Genomic DNA, 22139 nt, shown 5'->3' with positions numbered 1-22139 from the left:
CCATTACCACTCCGCTTCTACCGCGTATATGTATGGAATGTAGCTTGTAAGCTTTTATATTCTTAACTTTAATCCATCATGGCTTAAGTACTCCACCACCCCCCCCTTCCAACAATGAGACATCCAACCCTGCCCAGGTCCCAATGCATTTGAGGACAAGTCCCAAAAACAAAAAAAACTGATCTTGTCGCGCTTTTGTCGTTTGTGCTTTTATGCTTTTACTTTCTGTTTTTTTTTTAAGTTTTTTGGTATATAATCTGTGCTTTTATCTACATATAGTTGAAGCTTAGTGGCTATGTGTCTCTCTCTATCTCTGTCTGTTATACTCTCTCGCTGTCTCTCACTGCCGTGCGCTTTTGAGCCTAGACTTGAGAGAGCTTTTGAAAGCTTGCGCCTTAACTTAGGCTCCGGCGGCAGCTTTTTGCCTCTGCGCTTGTCTTTGTGCCTGCGAATGTGGTGCTGTGCTTGTCCAAGTCCTTGCCCAATTATAGAGAGACTACCAGAGATCAAATATGAAAAAAAAAGAATGTAACAAAAGCTTAAGAATTGAACGGCATAAATCGTGTTTAGAATCATAATTATTGAATCCAGTGAAAAGTGCTTAAAATAATTCTAAATAACACAATTTAATATCACATTCGAGTGGTTTTAGGCAACGCAACTTTTAGACATGGATGACTACAAGGTAAACATTATATCTCTCATAACTATATATTATGTATATATTTTTTAGTTTTTTATATATATATATTATTTAGTATTAAAATAAATTGAAAGGGACTATTTACAAATAATATTAAAGTTTGTTTGACACACACCCTTAAAACCCTTTCAAACCCTTTAGAAACGCGTCATTTAAGTTTTTTGTGCACGCAACAATGTTCCATCTATTGATCAGTTTCAGGTTCTCTTTCTTTTGCTGTTTACCCCATGTTTCTAAGCTCTCTGTGACGTTGTTTCAAACACAAAATCAAAGCATATTTTCTTTTTTGATGTCCCTTTCACCGAACAATATTGAATTTTCGCCTCTGAAACGCGAAAAATTAGCCCTAACAAAAAAATTGGAAAAGCAACGCATAAAAACAAAAGCGTCAAAGCCTTGTGTTCTTGTTTTGGCATTTTTAGCACTTTTTTCGCTCAGCTTGACGTCCAGAGAAACAACAATAACAACAACATGTAAAAGAAACAGAGTAAAACAAAGGACGACAATACCTTGACAATGTCCTGGGCTATGCGGAAAAATTAAGTTGCCCAGTTTGTTGTTGTTTGTCTCTCTCTCTCTCTCTCTCTGTCTCTCTCACTCTCTTCATCTGTGTGTGTGTTTTTTTGTAACAACAATGTTGGCAACACAAACAACTTACAACGACGGCAACAACTATGCAAAATGACAACATAAAGTCGAGTGTTTTATATATAGTACTTGTTTAATGCTGGCAAAATATTGCCTGGAACGTCATTATCAGCATTATTATGATCATCATTAGCAGCATCAACGGCAACATCGTCGTCATCATCAGCATCGTCAAATTTGTGACAGCATAAAAAATTACGTTTTTGAAAATTTTCGTTAGCCGCCTTTTCAGGCGCCAGACATTTGCCACTTGTTTGGTTAACGGCTGCGGCGGCCGCTTTTGTTATTTTAACAAAACCCCAAAGCGTGGAGTGTGGAACTTTAAAGTTGGGGCAGCACTCCCTACCCCGCCTCCCGGCGCCTCTATGCCGCGCGGAGTGTGCAAACAATAGTTAAAACTGATGTTTGTGAGTAGCTCCTTGTTGTCGTTGTTGCTGTTGTTGTTGTTGTTGTGGTGCGCTTTTGTTTTTGTACTTTTCACGCCTGTCCCCACGAGCGGCGTCCTTAATTGAGCCACTGCCACAGTTGAGGCTGAGGTCCTTCAAGTAGTCCCTCTTCTGCTTCCCTTTAAATTGTCTTCCTTTTTTTTGCTGACTGTTTGTTCTAAGTACGGCTTTAATAAAAGCATTTCCCTGTTCCTTAAAACTATATTTTTACGTCATATGCACTGAGTCGTGGCTCTTTTTGGTCAGTTTTTAGTTAACATTTCCTTAACCTAATGTCTCAATATGAATATCCGCTCAGCTTGACAATTATTCAACACTGACAATGATATTATCGGTTTCAATCAAAACTTTGCCATATTGGCTTGGCGTTAATGTTGTTCCGATGCGCATCTGATCATAATGGAACTAATTAGAAATCATATTGAGTCTTGCATGGGCTGCAGAAAATTGTTTATATCAGAAAGCTATGAAATTATTTAAATTTATCCGCTTCTATTCAAAAATCTTAATCTAAGATTGGTTTGTCTCTATAATCGGACATTTTAGATGAAGCATCAAACCTAAGCACCACTCAGATGATTATAAAACTTTACTTAGGCTGAACGCATACTCGGTAAAACCCTAAGACCATTGGCGATTACTTGGCCCAGGCCACAGCTGGAGCGTGTGATAAGCTAATTCTGATATGGTTACCCATATAAACTGACCAAAAAATGAGTCAGCTTCGAGCCTGTAACAGATGCGAGCTCAAATTGCGAATCAAAAGCGAAAGGACAGGCAAATATCTATGTATATACTAGCGGGTATAACCCGGCCTTGCCCGTGGCACGTATGTTATAAAATCAATGTTTTCGAAAAGCTTTGAAAATGATTTTGAAACTGATCGGACGGGAATCAAACAACCTTTATGCAAATCGGAAAAAACTTAAAATTCACCAAAAAAATCTTTGAAATGCATTTTCCACCGAAGGAGTTTAGATTTTGCGAAAAATGTGAAACACGTCTCGAATGATTTTTCTTATAGATCTTTGGAAATAAATTTGAGCACAAAAGTCATCCACCAAATCTTCGACCCCCAAGGAGGGATGCATTTTTCAAAAAGTGTGTGCCGATCGGATGGTAAATAAAAAACTTTCATACAACCGTTTTCCGCCAATTTACCACTGTTGCGGGTGGAATTTCCCAAATCGCTGAAATACGTATTTGTAAAGTTCTTTTGTAGAGCTTTGAAAATAAGTTTGAAGCAAATCGGACACAACTTAAAAAAAAATCTTTAAATCGCATTCGCCCCGAAGAAGTTTGAATTCTACGAAAAGTGTGAAACACGTCTCAAATGAATTTTCTTATAGATCTCCGAAAATGAATTTGAGCGCGAAACGTCACCCACCAAATCTTTGACCTCAATATTCACCAAGGAGGAATGGATTTTTCTAAAAGTGTGAAACACCGCTCAAATGAATTTAAACAAAGATCTTTGAAAATAAGTTCGAGCCCGATCAGACGGTGAACAAAAAAGTTACATACAAACGTTTTTCGCGATTTTTCCACACTTGCGGGTGGAATTTCCCAAATCCCCGTCTTAACGTGCACCTACATCACATAAGGTAACTACAGTGAAAATTTCAGCTTCCAAGCTCTTACGGTTTGGGCTGTGCGTTGATCACCAATCAGTCAGTCAGTCAGTCAGGACAAACTGTTTTATATATAGAGATGTAAATATATATATATATATATATACATATGTGCCTGTATATGGAGGAGTCGTCAGTATGCCCCTTGGGGTAAAAGTTTTTGCCTGCTAGGCAGCTGGCAAATAAAGCTCAGACATTCATTGCCCACAAATTAATTGTGTTATCCTATTAATTAACTATGCAGTAAAGTTGCCGAGCAATTTGGTTCGCTGAGCGAGTTTTTCTGCCCAGTCGCATGACGTGCACAGTTTTCTTCCTCTCCTTTTTTTTATATTTTTCATATAATGTTTCCCGGCTTTGAGTGTTGTAATTGTAGCTGAGTGTGTTTGTACTCATTTTCACCTCTTTTTCCCCAGAGTAGGAGAGTGTGTGTGTGCTTGACACACAAAACGGGTGGCATGCTGCATGTCGGGGGCTTAAATGTATAACGAACTTAAACGTGCAAGTAACCAGCATATAATGAACGCCAGCCAGTTTAAGGACACGAGGCCTACGGGTAGCATACAGTATATGTACCTGTGTGGCTATGTGGGTGCGACAACTTTGCCATGTGGCCACGGCACTAATTTATAGTTAAGTTGTCGCATTGTAGACTTTCTAATGGCATTTGATGGCTCCGGAAGGGGAAGGGGCTGCAAGAGGAGCTCTTTAATAAAAGAAGCCCAAGAATAGTTCTTTTCAATAAAATGTACCATGTCGCAAAGTGGGTCAATGGCAGTTATCCGAGTGTACAAGAAAGAGGGTCCCTGGTTATCCTGTGCCGTTAGGCCTAAGTAAATGAATTTATAAAATGTATTTTAATTAAATTTAACCAAAATCATATAAAAGTTCTATTTACGAGACATAAAAGAAAGTAACTTAGTTGCTTAAATCATATTTTGAACATTATTTGGCATTATCCGCAGCAGCTTATTTGTACAATTTTTTTTAAAATTTTTCAACTCTAGAGCTTATCCTTTTTCCTAAATTGTCCAGCGTTAGTTTATCCCTTTTGGCAAATTATCGTCGAAAAAGTTGACCCTTTCGTAAGTTGGCATCATTTCACTGTTAATTTCCTCTCAATTTAATATGGCCACAATAAGCCAGCTGAAAATGGCACACACAGAGACAGAGCTACAAAAAAAAGAAAAAAGAACAAGAAAAAAAAGGGGAAAAAAATAACAGAAAGGGGCATTCTTAAGGAGTAAAAATCGCCATGGCCACAACATAAAACATTTTCCGGTTTATAATTTTCTTGTCACAACAATTTTCACGCCATGCTCGGGCGCCGGCCTCGGCTGCAGCTTGATGCCGTTGGCTGCTTTTGGTGCCACTTTATCCGGCTGGCTTGGTCGCATTTTGCGTCCTTTCGCCTTTCGCGCGCTTTTGCTACTTAACCAACTGTAAAGCTCTCGGCCATATTGTGTGGCACCTTATTTTTCTATTATATTTTCAACACTGCCGCTGCAACATATTTTCCACGCTTGCCCACCCCTCGACGGCACCTCGGCCGGGCAACAAAAGTCAAGTTTCATGCCATGCAAATTATGAGCTGGGCCAGAAAATAAAAAATAAAATCAAATAAATAATAATATAAAAATAGTAAAAGAAGAAGAAGGGGAAAAATAATATGGCGCGCCGCAAAAGAAAATGAAAATGGCAACTCTTCCGCCGCAAAGCGTGTGGAAAAGTGAGCCCGAGTTTGGGGGCTTGGTGGGTCAGTGGGCTGGTGGTTTGTCTGCAAAAAGTGAATCCAAACAATGTGCGCGCCACTTTGAAGTAGTTTCGTTTTAGTTTTCAGCGATGTTGTTTATTTCAATGGCATTTTGTAGTTGACGCTCGAATTTCCGGCCGCCTGCAGCGCGTGTCAGTCGGAAATAGTTTGGTAATTAAATCTTTAAAAGACAACAGGAACTGACTGGCAACTCGCTCTCGATCTATAAGCTGAGCGGTCAGCTTCAATGTCATCCAATTATTTTTAATTATATGTATTTTCGTCTTCGCTGTGCATTATTTCTGCAAAAGTTTGCTTTTGGCCAAACCAATTTGCCATTAAACTGGAATAGCATTGAAATCGATAATACGAAGCAGCGAAACCAACACAAAGCCATGCGAAATTCATGATATTTATCGTAAAAATAAACAATCGCAGGCGAAACCATAAAAGAGTATATTCAATTTAAATAAAAAATATATTTTTGCGCATCTCAAAGCTGCCAACTAGTGGCGAAATAGAGCGCACAATGGCGAAATAGAGAGCTCTATCGAGTTTCCTCAATAGTTTGCTTAAAGTGTGCTCTGAATGACAGCAGTAAAGCTAAAATGAATGAATGAATGAGCGACTCAGTGACTGAGTGAATGAATGAAATGAAAGAATGAAAGTAACCAAAAGTTTGTGTGGCGCCTGTCATCCAAGCCAAAAGAAACTGCAATTTGCGTGTGCGCAACTAAAAAATTATTTTAGTCATAATATAAAAGCAATTTCGGAACAGTGTAGAGAGCAGACGATGACTTTATCAAATAGTTGATAAAACTAAAAAAATAAACAAGCGGCAGCACTGAAATGTTGAATAATTCTAGGCTCTAATAAAGTATCTTAAGGTATTACGGTTCACAGGCAATTTTGTTGTGTTAAGAACTTAATGCTTAATAAAACATAAAAATAAACATCTTATATTTTCCGGATAATACAATTTTAGATTTTAAAATTTGTAATGAATATAAAAGGTTGCAAATAACAACAGATCTTGCGAGAATTTAATGACAACCTGACTTAAACTATTAACAATTACAAGCTTATATTTACAATGCGAATTTACCAGGTGCCTTCCAACTGGTAATTTACTGGCAAAAATGCAGCACTGTGTGTTTGTAGCAAATAGATTTTGTTTCTTATAGACTTTCTTAAAGTCTTTTTACAATTTGCCATTCACCTTAATTATAGATTTAAAAATGAGCTTAGACTTTCGTTTTGCTGATGCCTGACACATGTCTGGTTTCTATGAGCTATTCGACATAATCCCTAGCAAAGCCGTCACCTCTTAAGCTCTGCGAAAATCTGTGTTCAAGTAGCCGTTGCCGTTGCAAACACACAAACATACACACACACACGAAGATGGAGGCGCCGCCCGCTAATTTGTTATGCCTTACACACGTTGCACTTTCAAATTCCGCAACAAACTTCAAGTCAATAACTCAGCAGCTGGTTGTCAGGAGGCGCCCGCAGAAGCTGCAGCACTTAATGCATTATGCAGCAGCAAGTTGTGGCATGTCCTTGCGTAGCAGAAGTAAGTACTGTGCAGTGGAATGAGAAGTGGGTAGGGGTAAGAGGACAGAACACATGTGCAGTCTGTGGAGTCATTTCGTAGTTGCTGAAACCTACACAATTCATTCGTCCTGGCTGCTTCCGGGCGTCCTGCGACCGGAACGTGACTGCTGCAACAGAAGCGGCAGCAAATCGAGCGGGCATGGCATGTCTTAAATAAAATAAATGGCACATTATCAATATAAACAAGAGGAGGACGTCGCGTACGCGAGCTGCAAGCGTAAAGTTGTTAAGTTACTTAAGCCAACAAATGAAGCAACAGACGGGCGGGTGCGGAGCGGGTGATGCGGGCGAGGGGTTGCGACAAGCTAAACACAGTCACGAGCCTGACAAATTGCCGTCTGACTCCAGACTCTAGACTCTAGACTCCAGCTTCCGCTGACTGCACCCTGACCAACAAACAAATTTGGCTGCTGCTCCTCACCTCCAAACCCACCCAGCTCCCTCCGCCCTCCCACACCGCACTTCTTTGCAATTCTTTTCGCCATATCGCATAGGGGTGCAAAACTTGGGCAAGCAAATAAAAACTAATGCCCGTCCACGATGAATATAAATGCGCCGACTTCAGCTTCAGCTGCAGCTTCGGGCAAAAACTTATCGCTGAGAAATGTCACAAGTTTTCCTCTTTTTCTGGGCACATAAACTTTTCATGCGCTGCTACGCCCACGCTGGGCGTTAATGCACTAGCTCGACAAAAGTGTCAAAAGTGCATATGAAAATAAGTTGAAGCCATCTAAGGGACTGATAACTTCTGCAGGCCGTCACTTGTCACCAATTGTGATTTTCATTGGATTTGCCCAAAATTCATTTCGTTTGGCGAATTATATATTCATATGATTGTCAATCAAGTGGGCATGTGATGCAGGACAGCAGCAGCGAGAGGGCAGATGGGGCTGTCAAGTAGTAGAAAGGCTACTCATAAAGTTGTTAGCCATTCACTTTGAGCGAATTCCTATAATGTTCTTGATTGTAATTGGAATACCGAGAAATTGATACACCAAAAAAGATGTGGGGTTAGAAAGGCAGGATTATAATCTATGAGGGACAAAATAAAACTCAACAGTAAAGTAATTGGGAATTTAATTTAAAACAGAAACATTTCGGAAGAATTAGAATTAGAATTAGAAGCTAAATAATTTATCAATAAATTCTAAATATATATTGAATATAGGAAAATTATTAAATTGGAACAAACATATAATTTACATCAAAACAATCAAATGGGATATTTATAAAAAGAAAACCGAACTAATTAGTAGCTTAAGAAGAGAATATTATTTGAAATAGATTTTATATAAAACCAAATTTATCTGAAACAATTATGTAAATGGAAATTAAACAATATATAATAACCCTGATAAAAGAAAGAAATGTTAAAATTCCACAAGCCAAAACAAATTGTTTTAAATTTTAAATCAAATGTTTGCCAATAATATTTCATTCAATGAAATGTTTATTATAATCAGTAGAAATCATTATATTATATTATTAATATATACAACATTAAAGGTATTCCGTTTCAAATGGTTCAAAAACAAAACCCTTTTGTAAAACATATAACAAAAGTTTTGAGCATGATCCCAGAGCCTGCACAGCTTTAAACCTGCCAACCGCAAAAACTCATTGTCAGACAGGTCTGCCGCCAGCACCGCCCTGCCCCGCCCTGCACCGCCCTAGCCTGCCCCAACCCGAAGCGCTCTGTCTGTCTGTGAGCCTCTAACGACAGCTAAGCGTCAAAATGGGTAAATTTAGTGGTGGAATTGGGAGGGAAAAACGCTTGCAGCGCTAAAAGAAAATCGGGATCAATAAAAACGTCATTCAATTTATTTTCAATTTTGCGGAGCGGCACGGAAAACGCGAGTGAACGGAATGGAATGGCATGAAATGAAATGAAATGAAACGTGGCATAGAGCCGAGAAGGAGTGCCTAACAAATAATGGCAGACAGAAAACGCAATAAATTTAAAGAAGAAAAGCAAGCGTAAGAATTGTGTTCGCCTCTGTATGTGTGTGTGTGTGTGTGTGTGTGTGTGTGTAGGCAATGACAAAGTGCCAACAGAAAGAAAGCTCACATACATGTGTGTGTGTGAGTCTCTGTTTGTGTGCGTGTGTGTGTGTGTGTGTTTGGGTATATCAAATAACTTTGACTTTACACATTATTAAACCACAATGTCGACAACTGCGGCGAGCGGTGCTAGAAATAAAGCGAGACAAACAAACAAAGCAGCAGCGGCACATTTGTAAGGATATAGCAAGCAGAGGAGGCAAGCGCAGGACGAGCCGCAGGACGAGCAGACAAAACCCGTGCTGCTCCTGTTGCATTCGCCGTTGCAATTGCAACGCCGCCGTCGCCTTTTTACACTTGACAAACTCGACAAACAATTGTCAGCCTTGTCGTCGTTTTCGTCCTTGTTGCAGTAGGAGCTGCCTGCTGGCTGCTATTCAGGCAACCATTGTCTTGACTGTTAAATTTTTGAGCAGAAATTGATTAAAGCGGCGCAAATTGCTTGCAAAGACTCCTTTAAGTTCATGCTATGCCACTAGTTTCCTTCCCAGTTCTCTGCCCCCGCTTCCTCTCTCTCTCTCTCCCTCTTTCTGTGAGTTTTTTAAGAGCATTTCTCGCTCGCTCTAGCGCTGTATCTCTGGCTGCAGCACTTTTTTCTGCCGCTGGCGTTGCGGCAAAGTCAATGAGTGGCAATATGCCACCAATAATTCAGGTCACGCGAGTCGTCGTTGGCGTCTTGGTCCTGTGGCACAGTGGGTAAAGTGGCCAAGAGGCTTATGAAAGATGTGCCTGACAAAAATTATTTAGTAATAAATAAATTTAAATACAAAAATCGATAAATAAGTCTATCGATACAAAATCAATTGCTTACACTTACGTACATTTATTGAATAATGAAAATTGTGGTATATCTTCTCGTGGAATCTTCGTCGAAATAACGACTATCCTTAGCTGTAAAGTAATTTGAAATAATTGAATAAGTATTCGAACAAGCGATACAAACAAACTGATAATTAAAAGTTAATGGGCATAATTCGATAATAATAAGATGTCCCAAATGAAAGTATTCCTTTTTAAACTAACTTTAAATGTAAATTTTTTTTTTCCAATTTTATTTGAAGTTAATTTTCCAAGTTAGTTATCGAAAAAAAGCGAATTTGGTGCAATATATCAAATCAATAACAGCAAACAGGATGCTTTCTATCCTTTTTTTATTTAAACTTTTATTCCAATTGCTCCACTGTGCAGCATCGTCTTAGACTCTGCTAGGATGTCGTCGTCTTTTTCGAGCAGTGCGCTCGGCCGCAACCTTCACTCTATCGCTCTCTTTTACTCGTTAATATTCCCTGTCTCTTTCGCTCACTCACTCGCCTATCAGTTGCTCCTGCCTGAAATGCTGCGGGTGTATTGTGGAATTTTCTATTGCCTTTTTCTGCAGAAGCGCTGCCTCCACCTACACAATCAAAAGCACATATCAGCACACACACACATCCACTCACATCCACACACACACACACATACACGGACTACATTGTGCGCTGACATCGTTAGGCCATTCTACATTCAACGTCTCCTATTGCTCCATTACTCTCCCGCCCAAGCTTCTCCTTTTGCTCCATTGCTGCTGCAATTTTAATGAAGCTGCGGCATGCGGCATACGGCAGGCGCCTTCAAGTTGCACGCGCCATTGGCGCAACTTGCGCTTTTTATGCTGCGCTTTTTGTTGTTGTTGTTGTCGACATTTTGAGGCCTTGACTGCCATTGTGAAATGAGCCCTATATGAGTGCCGCAGGCTTTTCCCGCATTGTCCTCAGCCTCCCACTGAGCACCCGCAAATGCAGCTGATGAGAAACTCAATTTCAAAGTGGTCAAAACTTCAATTCCAGAAATAGAAATACAGCTAGAGTCCAAGCCTGTCAATTGGGAAGTTCAGTTTTGGGCTAATCAATGAATGTACGGGCGATTGAGGACTCCTCGGTTTGGGGCAGGCAGCTAGCTTAGCAGTCAGGACATTCAGCAGACGTTCTACTGGAGCACTTGAGCACTTACAGTATGTGCGTGCCAGTGTGTGTGTGTGTGTGTGTCTGTTGTGTCTCTGGACAGTCATGTCTGTCTGCAGCTGACCGGGTTTGGCTTTGAATAAATGCCATAATTTATGGTCAAAAGTTTGCTTGTGCACACATTTTGTGGCAACACTTGAAGCGCAGCTATTTAGTGAGCTCTCTCAGCAACGACTAGTTGATGATAATAATCACCATATGATGATGATGATGATGATGATGATGACGAAGCCCGGATCTGTGCCCACAAATGCCATGACCAATCCCCAAATGCAGTTCATCTGAAAACTTTGCTCGGTTACATTTCGGTGTCCATTAGTGTAATTTAGAACTTAACTTCGCTTGAGTTTGTCTAAATTTTGGACTACAAAAAACATAAAAAAACAAATAGTTATAAAAAATAAAAGGAAATACGTAGAAGGGCGAGATTTTCAATTTACCTAATAGTTGAGGGACAAGACAAGCGCATCAAATTACACAGATCCCTAGACAGGTGGGCGCCCCCGCATCGCTCTCTATTGGGGGTTGCTGCTGGTTCTGATTGTTGTTTGTTTTGGTCTTCGGTTTCAATGGAAAACGAGCAATCGCATCACAAAAATGCTAATCAACAACGAAATCGATAAATGTTTGAATAAGTGTTTGAATTTTGTTTGCGGAGCGACAATGCACACAATAGAGGCCAGGGGCTCTACGTGGCTGGAGGCCAGAGAAATTCTCGCTTTTCCCCATACAATTTGCATATTATGAGAAAAACAGCCAAAAAACTGTCGCTGTGTGTGTGTGTGTGTGTATATGTGTGTGAGTGTGATTGGCAGGCAAACTACATGTTGTTGTTGTTGTTCTTGATGATGATGAGCTTATAGACAACTGAAGTTTTAAGTTGCCAAAGCTATTTCCCTGCAGGCCTTGTATTAGTTAGGGAAAGGAGGAAACCAAAAAAAAAGGAATATAACTTTTTAAAAATGTTTAATGAAAATCCATAAAAAATGCATTGAAATGTTCTAACTAAATCGATTATAGAACAGTTTTTCAAATTATTATTTTAAAACATAACAACAAAACGTAACAACAAAAATTAATAAACAATATCTAAAACAATTTTCACTAATTACATGAATTCTGGGCATATTAAGTTAACATAAAATATTCAAATTTCCGTTGGTACTTAAATACATATATTTTTTATTATATATGCATATTTGTACTTATCCTAATTCAGAGTTAAATATTGGAAAACTAACTTAATTTAATAACAAATAAAGGTTTCTATTATCTATTAGCCTATTTATGGGCTATGGGCAAATATTTTATATGATACTTAAATGTTTTGATGCTGAGCGTGTTGAATAGTTTGGTCCTTTTTTGAATACATCAGTCGTTAAATTTGGAAAGTCTTTAGTTCCTTGGAGAAGGATCTATGGTATTTAGATTGCCATATAAAAGAGTTTTGATTATTCTTTAAAATATATATATTGCGTTCCAAATAGCAAGAGTTCCCTATTGGTAATTACCTCCATCAAAAACTAACCCAAACACGAAACCTGCCCATTCATATCCATATCAATAACATTTTAAGCACACTCATCAGGCCAATGACAAACAATTTCTACACGTGCTGCAGAGCACAAATCCAATATGATAACACATTGCTACACACACACGCATACACACACATACAGACACACAAGCTTGTGAGGTTATGTGTGTCTGGCTAAAGATGCGCAATCAATGGATTACTTCCGCTATGGTTGCTTAGAGGCTCAGCCACGAAATAGCAACAACAATTTTCTTAGGACTAGAAAAAGGACGAAGGGAAGCGTGAGTATGTGTGTGTGTGTGTGCGCTTGAAATCAATATGCTAGTACACCAAAGCAGTGACAGCACAATTTAAGTTTATCTAGCTAAAAGCAACAAATATAAATATACAAAAAGATATATATATATATGTATATATATATCAATATATATTTAGATGTATATCTTACATATAAATGCGTATTTTTTGTTATTTGCTTAAAATTGAAAATGCGCAAAGCGACTGTTTAAGCATTTCAATTGATATCCATCAGCAAAGTGGCGCAACAAAAAAGATATATATATACATATATATATTGAGAAATAGAAAAATCAATTCAATCACGCTTATCAGAGGCAACGAGCTGGCTGTGAGGAATGGAAGCTAGAAAAGCGACAAACGTCAGCAACAGCAGCTGTGGGCAAAAGCAAAAAATAAAATAAATAAATATATATATACAAAAAGAAAAAATTACAATTCAAAAAGCATTTTCGGTATGTTTACTGCCGCAGCAAAGTAGGCAAAAGTGAGAAATCAGAGAGTGTGCGAGAAAGAGAGGGAGAGGGAGAGCGATAGAGTGTGAGACAGAGCAAGCACAGCGATGACAACAATAAAAATTGAAATGGAACTCGAGTCAACGTTTTTGCTGATGATTTACGGCTGTCGCTGGGCGAGATTTTTATCCTTTCTGAATGGTGCCAGCAGTTTTTAGACAGTTTTACTGTTTATAACTATGCCACGGCTATATACATAGCTACACCACCCTCACACAGCCACATACACACACACACGCACACATAGCATATAGCCAGCCATCAAAGTGGCGCCGCACAGTCGCTAGCGGCATAGTTGTGCGCATATTTTTATCACTCACTGTTATCGTGTGGGTGGCCCAAGTCGCATTAGCCGCGCATTGTTGTGACAGCGGCTTACTTAAATGTTGGCTTATTGATTTTGTCATCCCTTTTCAGTTTACTCCACGTTCCTGATCTACAAGTGCGTCATGAGCTGCACTTGTGAGTTGATTGCTCGAGTGTGCGCTTTTGTAGCGGGCAGCCTTAGTGTGCAGCTAAGCTGGCTGCTAAGTAACTGCACAAACAGAGTTGCATTTCGTATTGTGTTAAACCGTCGATAGGTGAATGTAGTTCGAATGCTTTTACTATAGTAGATACTTACGTATATTTGAATAAATCAACATTTGGAGTTCGACTTTTGAATTGAATAGCTAAATACTTGCATAGTTGGTTTGGAAAGTATTTAGTAACTTTATGCAAATATTATATAACAGACAAGAGGATACCTTTCCATTTTGTTATGTAAGCAGTATAGATCATGCCTGTCTTTTATTTCCATAAAGAATTTCATATTTATGCTATGGCTTAGAAATCGAAGACTACACGAGATAAAGATTTCCAACATATTTAACTTGTTTTGAAACTTGATATTACTGAATGGCTTTTCAGTGTAAATTATTCGCAGATGAAATAAACATATAATTAGGTATATAATCTACATTTTTGCTAATATTCTCCAAACGCAAAACTTATCGATAAATATCAATTAAATTTAGTGTCTATACTAATATAAATTTCAGTGTATTTGCTAGTCGGGAATATCTTTGTTAGTTCTTTTATTTTCAAAAAATCGGAACTACCAAAAACCTTTGCCATACTCTTCTCTCTAAAGTACACTCAGCTTTAACCATATGGTAAATGTAAACTGCCTGCCGCGCTGGTCACACTTGACTGACTCACTTACAGCCACACTTCACTAACACACAGATACACACGCATTAACACTCGTCTCTGTGCTGTTATCTCCACTCCTGACGTCGACTTATGGCCAACTTTTCAATCACTTTCCAAGCGATTAAACAATCAGCGGCATTATAATCTCTGCACAAAGAGTCATATATCAGATACCCAGTTGCAGTCGAGTGTGTAGCTGTATGTGTGAGTGTGTGTGTGGGTATGTGTGTGTGACGCGCTTTTCTTTTTTATATTTCCTTGCCATTTTGCGCTGTCAAACATGATTTGCATATGCTGCCTGTGGCTTTTGCTTTTGGCTAGAGATTATGGATTAGCGACTCCTCGAATTCGATTTGTGCCAGCATCCAGCAGATTTTCTCTGTCTCTTTCGCACTGGTTGGCTGCTATGCTATAAAACTTTGCTCAGCAATTAAAAACAGGCTGGCAATTTGTTTTGGCCACCTGATTATGGCCATGTCTTCAGATTATAAATGCATATTATATTGTGCTGTATTTATATTTTTAGTTTGGATGGCAATTTGCATAAATGCCAGCTGATAATTGATTGTGGTTACAAAACGATTTCCTGCTTTCGAGGCGATTATCTAAGCAATGCTTGTGGCGGGGCCTTTTTAATTCGTGCATTCATTTAAATGACATTTATTTTCAAGACCCCCCACACACACAGACGCAAACAGCCGCACACGCCCACTTAGTGCTGGGGAAATGGGCTTAAAAAGCCATTATTGTCAACATTTATAATAGTTTGCAGGCTCCGAGGCTCGCAGTGTGCGAGGCAGGTGAATGTGTCCTTTGCTTATATTTTCCTTACGTTTCCTTAGACTTGCCTCGGCATTGTGTCTGTGTTTGTTTACCTAACACTTGAGTGACATAAAAACACTCGCACAAACACTCCCGCACGCACACACACACACACACACACAGACACACGTCCACACACAGGCGCGCTCACCTGTTTATAGGCAGGCAGACAGCCTCAAGTGTCAAGCCGAGTTCTCTTGCGGGTTGAGCACCTTCATTGAAAACAATTTGGCCTATGCTGCGTATGAGTAATATATAAAGTGTGTGTGTGTGTGTGCGTCTTGGTGCTGAAGCTGGAGTAGGCTGAGGGTGTGCATACCCCGATATGTAGTTCGCATTATAAATGTCAACAGCTGCGCGAGTGAGAACTAATTTGGTCGCATATGGAAACTTTGTAACGCTTGGCGAAAATAATGTAAAGCAATTTGATTAGAACAGCTTTTTGAATGCTTGAATTCTCCGTGGAGTACTGATTTTGGTCATACATCTTATATAGCTCCACCCTTTACCCTGTAACCAAAATTGACAATTCATTTCCGTCTATATGGATAGAAGGGTCTTGACTTTTACAAAGATTCATTGTCCTTGTATTATATTTTATTTAATATGGCAATTCCTTTCTGTCTTTCCGTATGAATAGAAGGGACTTTACTCTTACACTGAACTCTCTCTTAGATTTATGTTTGTATTTCCTTATTTATCAAAATCAAAATGTCGAGTCGTTATAGACACCTCTCTATTCTCTCTTGATATATCACTCTCTATCGCTACTACATTTTCACTTTGACTACCTCTTAATTCACCTAATTTCATTAACCAACACTTAAAAAAGAGCACATACATAAGTTATGACATGCCACAAGAGTTACATTGGCCCCCACTCACACGCCCTGCGCTACTGTGCTCGCAAATTGTTTAACAATCTGCGGGCAGCTTCCTTTAGAGCAACAGCAACAAGAGACCATCCATCAACATTCCCATTTCCCGTTTAATGGCCGCCCCCTTAACCCCGTCTCGGCCGTCTACTTGCTGGTACTTATTACGGCTTCTGCACATTCACTTTGACAACTTGTGACAATCTGTCTCACTCATAATTATTATTATTATTATTATTATCATTATTTTTGGCTTAAATCCTTTCGACGGCTGCGCTGACAGCGCCCAGCTTTGAGCTTTAAGCTTAATGACAAGCGTCAACAATTTGCGCAAGTTCGTTTCATTTTAATTTGCACTTCCTTGCCAACCGCCCCTCTAGCTCCTTCCGCTGATTTTAATCGCACTTTTTAATTACTTTCCTTTAATTTCGGCAACTTTTGCTGCTGCTATTTGTCTTGTCACATTTTTTATTTTATTTTTTTTTGTAATTATATTTCCCCTTTTATATAATAATTTCTCAAAAAGAAAATAAAAATAACGAAATGGACACCAAAATTTATCAGTTTCCACTCTGATGATATGTCACAAGTGTCGAGCTGGAAACTAGCTGAAAAGCAGAGAGGAAAGGCGCAATTTTTATGGCTAACATATGTGAGATGTCTGCAAGTAGTTTAAAATTTTCAAAAAACTTTAGAATAATAAAGTTAAAGTTTTTGCAAAGTAGAAAAATGTTTGCATAACTTTCCTAAAGAGTTGGTAGAAGCTGACGCAGAGTTTTGTTAATTCTGTGACTTATTCCAAGAGCGAAAGAGACGAAGTCTGAAAGTTGTATTGAATAAAGAGCTTCAATTAACTTAATTTTATATTAGCGTAGTTCGCCCTGAACTGTCTAATATAATCATTTTGTTTATAAAGTATTTATGGAAATATAAATATGACAGTAAATCATTTTGCTTTAAACTATTAAGTAAATTATAAACCTAACGGGACATTTTTTATTCCGATTTTTTAGTTTTTTGTGGGATTGCGTAGAAAGCTTAAGCCATGCCCTTTATCTACTTTTAGTTCTGCCCAAAATGAAGTGAGCTTCTCCTCCGTTCATCTTAATTGTCTGAGATTTGCCCGTTTTGTTGACATATCCTTCGGGGCCTCGTGACAGGCTGTGCCCAAGACAAAAATAATTTAAGTCTTGCTCAAAATGAAATTTAATTGTCACATTAAACGTCACGGAGTTGAAAGACAGGTCCCTTAAGGTACCCCTCACCGTGACCCACACACACCCGCACACACACACTCGCACACACCCGCACTCAGAAATTCTAAGAGTAAATTCTTATGTGCAGCTGACGCCAATTTCGGATTATTTGGTGCCCCAAGGGGCCGCGGGGGAGTCGAGCCGGTGGCTGCTGGCGGCGCACATTCCAATGCTCATGCGAGAGAATTTAACCTATTTACACAGTAATTTATTTGCTTATAAACATAAAACCACTTTCGCTGAACAATGGGCAGACACTCACACACACACATGTGAATGTGTGTGTATGTGTGAGGCGCATATGTTAAGGAGGGAAATGTGAAAGGAAAAGGCAAAGGAAAAGGGCCATGCAAAAGGCAGTTACTTAATTTAATAATTTTCACATTTATTGAAACAAAATGAACATGCGAAGGGCGAGCGGAGCAGAGAGACAGAAGCCTGAAGACTTTTTGCAGTCATATCTTTTTGCTTCATTTGTGTCGGGCTTTCATTTTGCAGAGGGTAAATATGTGTGTGAGTGTGTGTGTGAGCTGCAAACACACTTAAAACTCAAATATTTGCATACACTCGAGCATTGTTTGCATAAAAATACCAAAAAAAAAAAAGAAAGCGAAATGCAAAAGAAAGAAAAAGGCACAAAATGAAAGGCAGCAGACAAAGCAGATGGTAGGGCGGGGTGTGTGTATGTGTGTGTGTGTGTGTGTGTGTGTGTATTTGGGGGTAGGGGTGTGGTGTAAAGGAACTGTAGCTGCAATCCCCAAGTTGTTGCCTTAGACCAAAGCAAATTTATTATCGCACAAAAGGCAAAAGACGCAGCAACTGGCGGCGGCAATCTATAAAAAGTATCAGCCTGCTCGGCAGCCTGGCAGCCAAGTGGAACCAAGAGGAGCAGCAGCAGTCACAGAGCACAAAATCAAACGAAATGAGGCAAGCACATACACACAAACTCACACACACAGCCACACATGCACACACACACATACGGAGATAGACGTAAGGACACACGTCGAGGATGTGTTGCCTGGGCGCGCACGCTTTAGTGCAAATAAAGCATTTTACAGGGGCTTTGCCCGAGACACAAAAGCCTGGGCCAGGGGTCCAGGGCAGCTGCCTGGCAAAACCAACCAACTAGATTGTAACATTTACCAGGGGGTAATGTATGCCAATGCACATGAGACCCCAAATGCTGCTGCTGCTCGGCAGGTGTGCCACAATTTGCATAGCTTGCATAGAACGGTAGCCAGGGCTGGGGGTGACTGAGACAGATATCCAAAACTGCTGCTGGATGGGGAAGATAAACAAACACACACCCATAAACACACACCCACACACAGGGAGAGAGAACGTGCCAAGGCAGCAAAATACGAGCAAACAGCTAACAAAGACGAAAACAAAGCTGCCCAAATATAAGAAAAGAAGAAAGAAATATGCAAAGAAAGCGTTAAGTTTAGCGCAAAATTAAACAATCTTATTGCCCGGATTAGTGACAAAATTATGTAACACGCAACCCCCGTGGCCTGAGGATGCGTATGGGGCTGACACGGCAGCTATTTTGGCGAGCGGGGTGCCGATTGTATCGTTGCCCAGACTTATCAAGACGTTAACGTGCAGCTGTAACTGTAACCGTTGTCGTGACTCTGTCGTAGCCATGGCAATTAGCTGGGCCAAGAAGAAAGTTCAAGTAGAGCGAGAACTGGAAAATTACATCACACAGTTATGCATGGGGCAAGGGGCCAAATAACCAAAGGAGCATAACACGGCTTAATTTGGGGTTTTTGTGCAGAAAATACTATGCAACCAAGTCTAATGTGGTCTAAAAGCCAATTAGAATAACTTTACCTAAAAATAGATAATATTCTTGTTTGCGCAGAAATATATAAATGACTCTAGTGCTGAGATTAAAATTAGCTAACCCATTATGTTATGTTGCCCGTTATGTTCAAGGAAATATAGTTTTTATATAGCTAAAGTATATAAAAACTGAAATTTAAAATGTTGAAATAGTTGTATATACAAGAACTTAATTTTCAACCGATCTTTCGTCTGGCAGCTATCTCTTTATATAAAACTGACTTACTGATTGGTGATCAACGCACAGCCCATACCGTAAGAGCTGGAAGCTATATCAACTGGGCTGCTGATGCTGAAAGGGATTATATATATTAAATGGGGCCGGGGATGTCTCCTTCTATGCGTTACACATTTCAGTAGAAAATTATTATACCCTCTACAGGGGTATATGTAGGTATATGAAAATTAAGAAATTAAGATTAAATTTTGAGTAAAATAATTGTTACCAGGCAATTACTAAGTGGTTAGATGTTAATTAAACAATCTATAAAAGAGGCTAAGCTCAAAATTTAAGTATTCATTTAAAAAAATCAAGAAGGTATGCAAAAGCATTAAATTTGAATTCAAATATATTTCCCCATTTTTAATTTTTATTTATTTTTTGCTATCTTAATCCCAGTGCTCAGTGTCCTTTGCCTTCCTGGCTCTATTTCTATATTTTATGCTGACCAAGAATTTTTTTGACTTCGCTAATTAAGTTTGTCTCAAATATTTAAGCAGCAAATTTAACGCTCAATTTAACAAGGCTCAAATACACACAGAGACACACACACACACGCACAAGCACAATAAAAGCAGAGACAACAATAATTATGCAAATTACTTGGGAGAAGGTAAATGAGAAAGCAGCAGTATAAAAAAGAAAATAAAAAACATTAGCGATACCGATAACATCAAGCAAATGTGCTTTCCATGGTTTCCCAGCGACAGCTGCAGCTGTCGGACTTCGCGTGCTGGGCCCGGCCAAACGGAAAATGCGGAAAAGCGCATAAGCTGCGCGTTGACGTTGCGTATACGCCGCGTACTGCAGGCGTACAAAAAAAAAAAAAAAAAAGTAAAGAAAACAGGCGAAAAAAAGTGTGAGCCAACTAAAAAAGATGCTGAGGAAGTGGCCATGGAGTGTCGTCGTCAGTTGCCGCCTGCGGTTTTCATTTCCTTGCTGCCATGATACCCAACGCACACTCGACTGGGCAACCTTTTGCAACGCCCCCCCCCATTCAACTCTCTACTTTGTGTGTGTGTGTGTGTCCCTGCTCCATGCTGCTGATTTAGTGCAAAACATTTTTCTTGATTATTTTAGTTGTATGTACAGCATTTCTTGCGTGTCTGCTGCTGCTTCTAGAAGATGCCTCCGGCTGCCATCTTTGCTAGCCAGCTGCTTTGGGTTTCCATATCAGCGTGGCGCCATCCTCGTCTGCTGCTGCGGCTGCTGCTGCTGCTTCTTCGTTTTGGCCAGCTCTCTGCGTGAGAAGTCATAAAGCGATTTGTCATATTTATACAAGTTGATAAAATTATAAACAGCGTCGTCATACCAAGCCCAGCCTGTCTGCTAGTCGACTCTTGTATCTTTGTATCCGTAGCTCAAGTATCTGTTTTTTCACTCTCTCTCTTTCTGTGTGTGTTAGTGTGTGTGTGTAGCTGAGGTGTATCTCAGAATGGCGTGTCGACGCGCTGTGTAAACAATTTTTGTATGACTTGAATAGTGTTGGAGGACGCTCTATAATTGAGCTGCAATTCTAGATTACGTCCTGGAATTTTGTTTCGTCTTCCTTTTAGATACATCTACCAAAAGGAACATTTAACATTTTATTATCTACGACATTAGAGCTGTTGCTTGAATATTGTATTTACATTTTACACCTGTATAGGCAAAGAGTTTATTTAATTGAATTTTCCAACACTGTTAGACCTAAAATATATGGTGTAAGGTGCTCAAATGCTTAAAACAATTTTTCCTTTTTATCAGCTTTTGTGATTTTATGTGGCATACCTGACTATAATTATATACTGCACACAGATATCTGATTCAGAGTTATGTCATCAAAGATTCTATAATTTCGAGACAGTTTAAGTTTAGTCTGGGTGCTTAAAAGTTTAAAATGGGGATTAACAGCAACTACTTGGACCACTCTGAAGGAAAACAGATCAAGTCCAACTCTTGCAATTGGCTCAACTATATATTATATTTGAATCGCGTTGACAGCTGCGTTAAAAATATGGCGTTGCCACCAGCTTGAACAAATTAGCAAGCAACTTCCTTAGATATTTATAGCCTGAACCCATTGAAAATGGGTAACAGGGAAAAGAAAACAGGTCTGACCCAATAAAATGTAAATATTCTTGATCAGCATCAATTGCCAAGTCGATCTAGCCATTTCCGTCTGTCTTTCTGACCATCTGTCCGTATGCACGATCGCGTCGATCTTACAACCTGTAAGAGCTAGAGACTTGAAATTTTGAACGTAGGTTCCCTAGTGCCCGCGCAGTACGGGCTCGTTCGATAATCAATAACTTGCTCAGTTTGCAAGCAATCGATAAAAATCGATATCGAAATACTGCTTTTGGGAAAATCTCTGAGGTTTCAAGAGCGAGAGTCACAAAATTATACATGTAGCTTGTAGAATAGTATATACGGATCAAGTATCTTTTATTTTCTAGCTACCACCCGTTAACGTGAGTTGTATTTAGATTTGGTAAAAGAAGGTTCAGGGTAACCGCTAGTCGGACACGCCCGACTAGAGCTCCCTTACTTGTTTTAGTTGACAAATGTACAGGCTTGTGCCTTACCTTGGGTACAGGTTACAGGTTACGACTCTTAAGGATTTAATTATATTGTCACGTCAGTAAAACAGTTAATCCACGTAATCAATGAATGCGCGTACGCCTATTGGCTAACATTTCAATCGATTTATAATTTAGCTGTGCGCGCTTTAATT

General features: G+C 39.3%; 1 protein-coding gene across 36 annotated transcripts in view; it reads left to right on the top strand.

Annotated features, from left to right (window-relative positions):
- The window catches only part of mbl (muscleblind), a 228494-nt gene that overhangs the window by 86457 nt on the left and 119898 nt on the right, over positions 1–22139 (top strand). For 21 of the 36 annotated variants that reach the window (XR_010436230.1, XR_010436229.1, XR_010436232.1 and 18 more), the window contains one exon: positions 653–685. The exons of the other annotated variants lie outside the window; for them this stretch is intronic. Coding sequence is in view for 18 of the 21 variants with exons in the window: in XM_064682195.1 (XP_064538265.1) it covers positions 653–685 (33 nt within the window). In the remaining 3 variants the exon portion in view is untranslated. The remainder of the gene's footprint in view (positions 1–652; positions 686–22139) is intronic. 36 annotated transcript variants of the gene reach the window in all.

Source organism: Drosophila montana, unplaced genomic scaffold (assembly GCF_035044405.1).
Source record: "Drosophila montana isolate Dmon_TW-CO22-7 unplaced genomic scaffold, ASM3504440v1 contig_2438_1, whole genome shotgun sequence".
Lineage (NCBI taxonomy): Eukaryota > Metazoa > Arthropoda > Insecta > Diptera > Drosophilidae > Drosophila > Drosophila montana.
The sequence above is the reverse complement of the archived record's forward strand: the minus strand, read 5'-3'. Positions and strand labels throughout refer to the sequence as shown.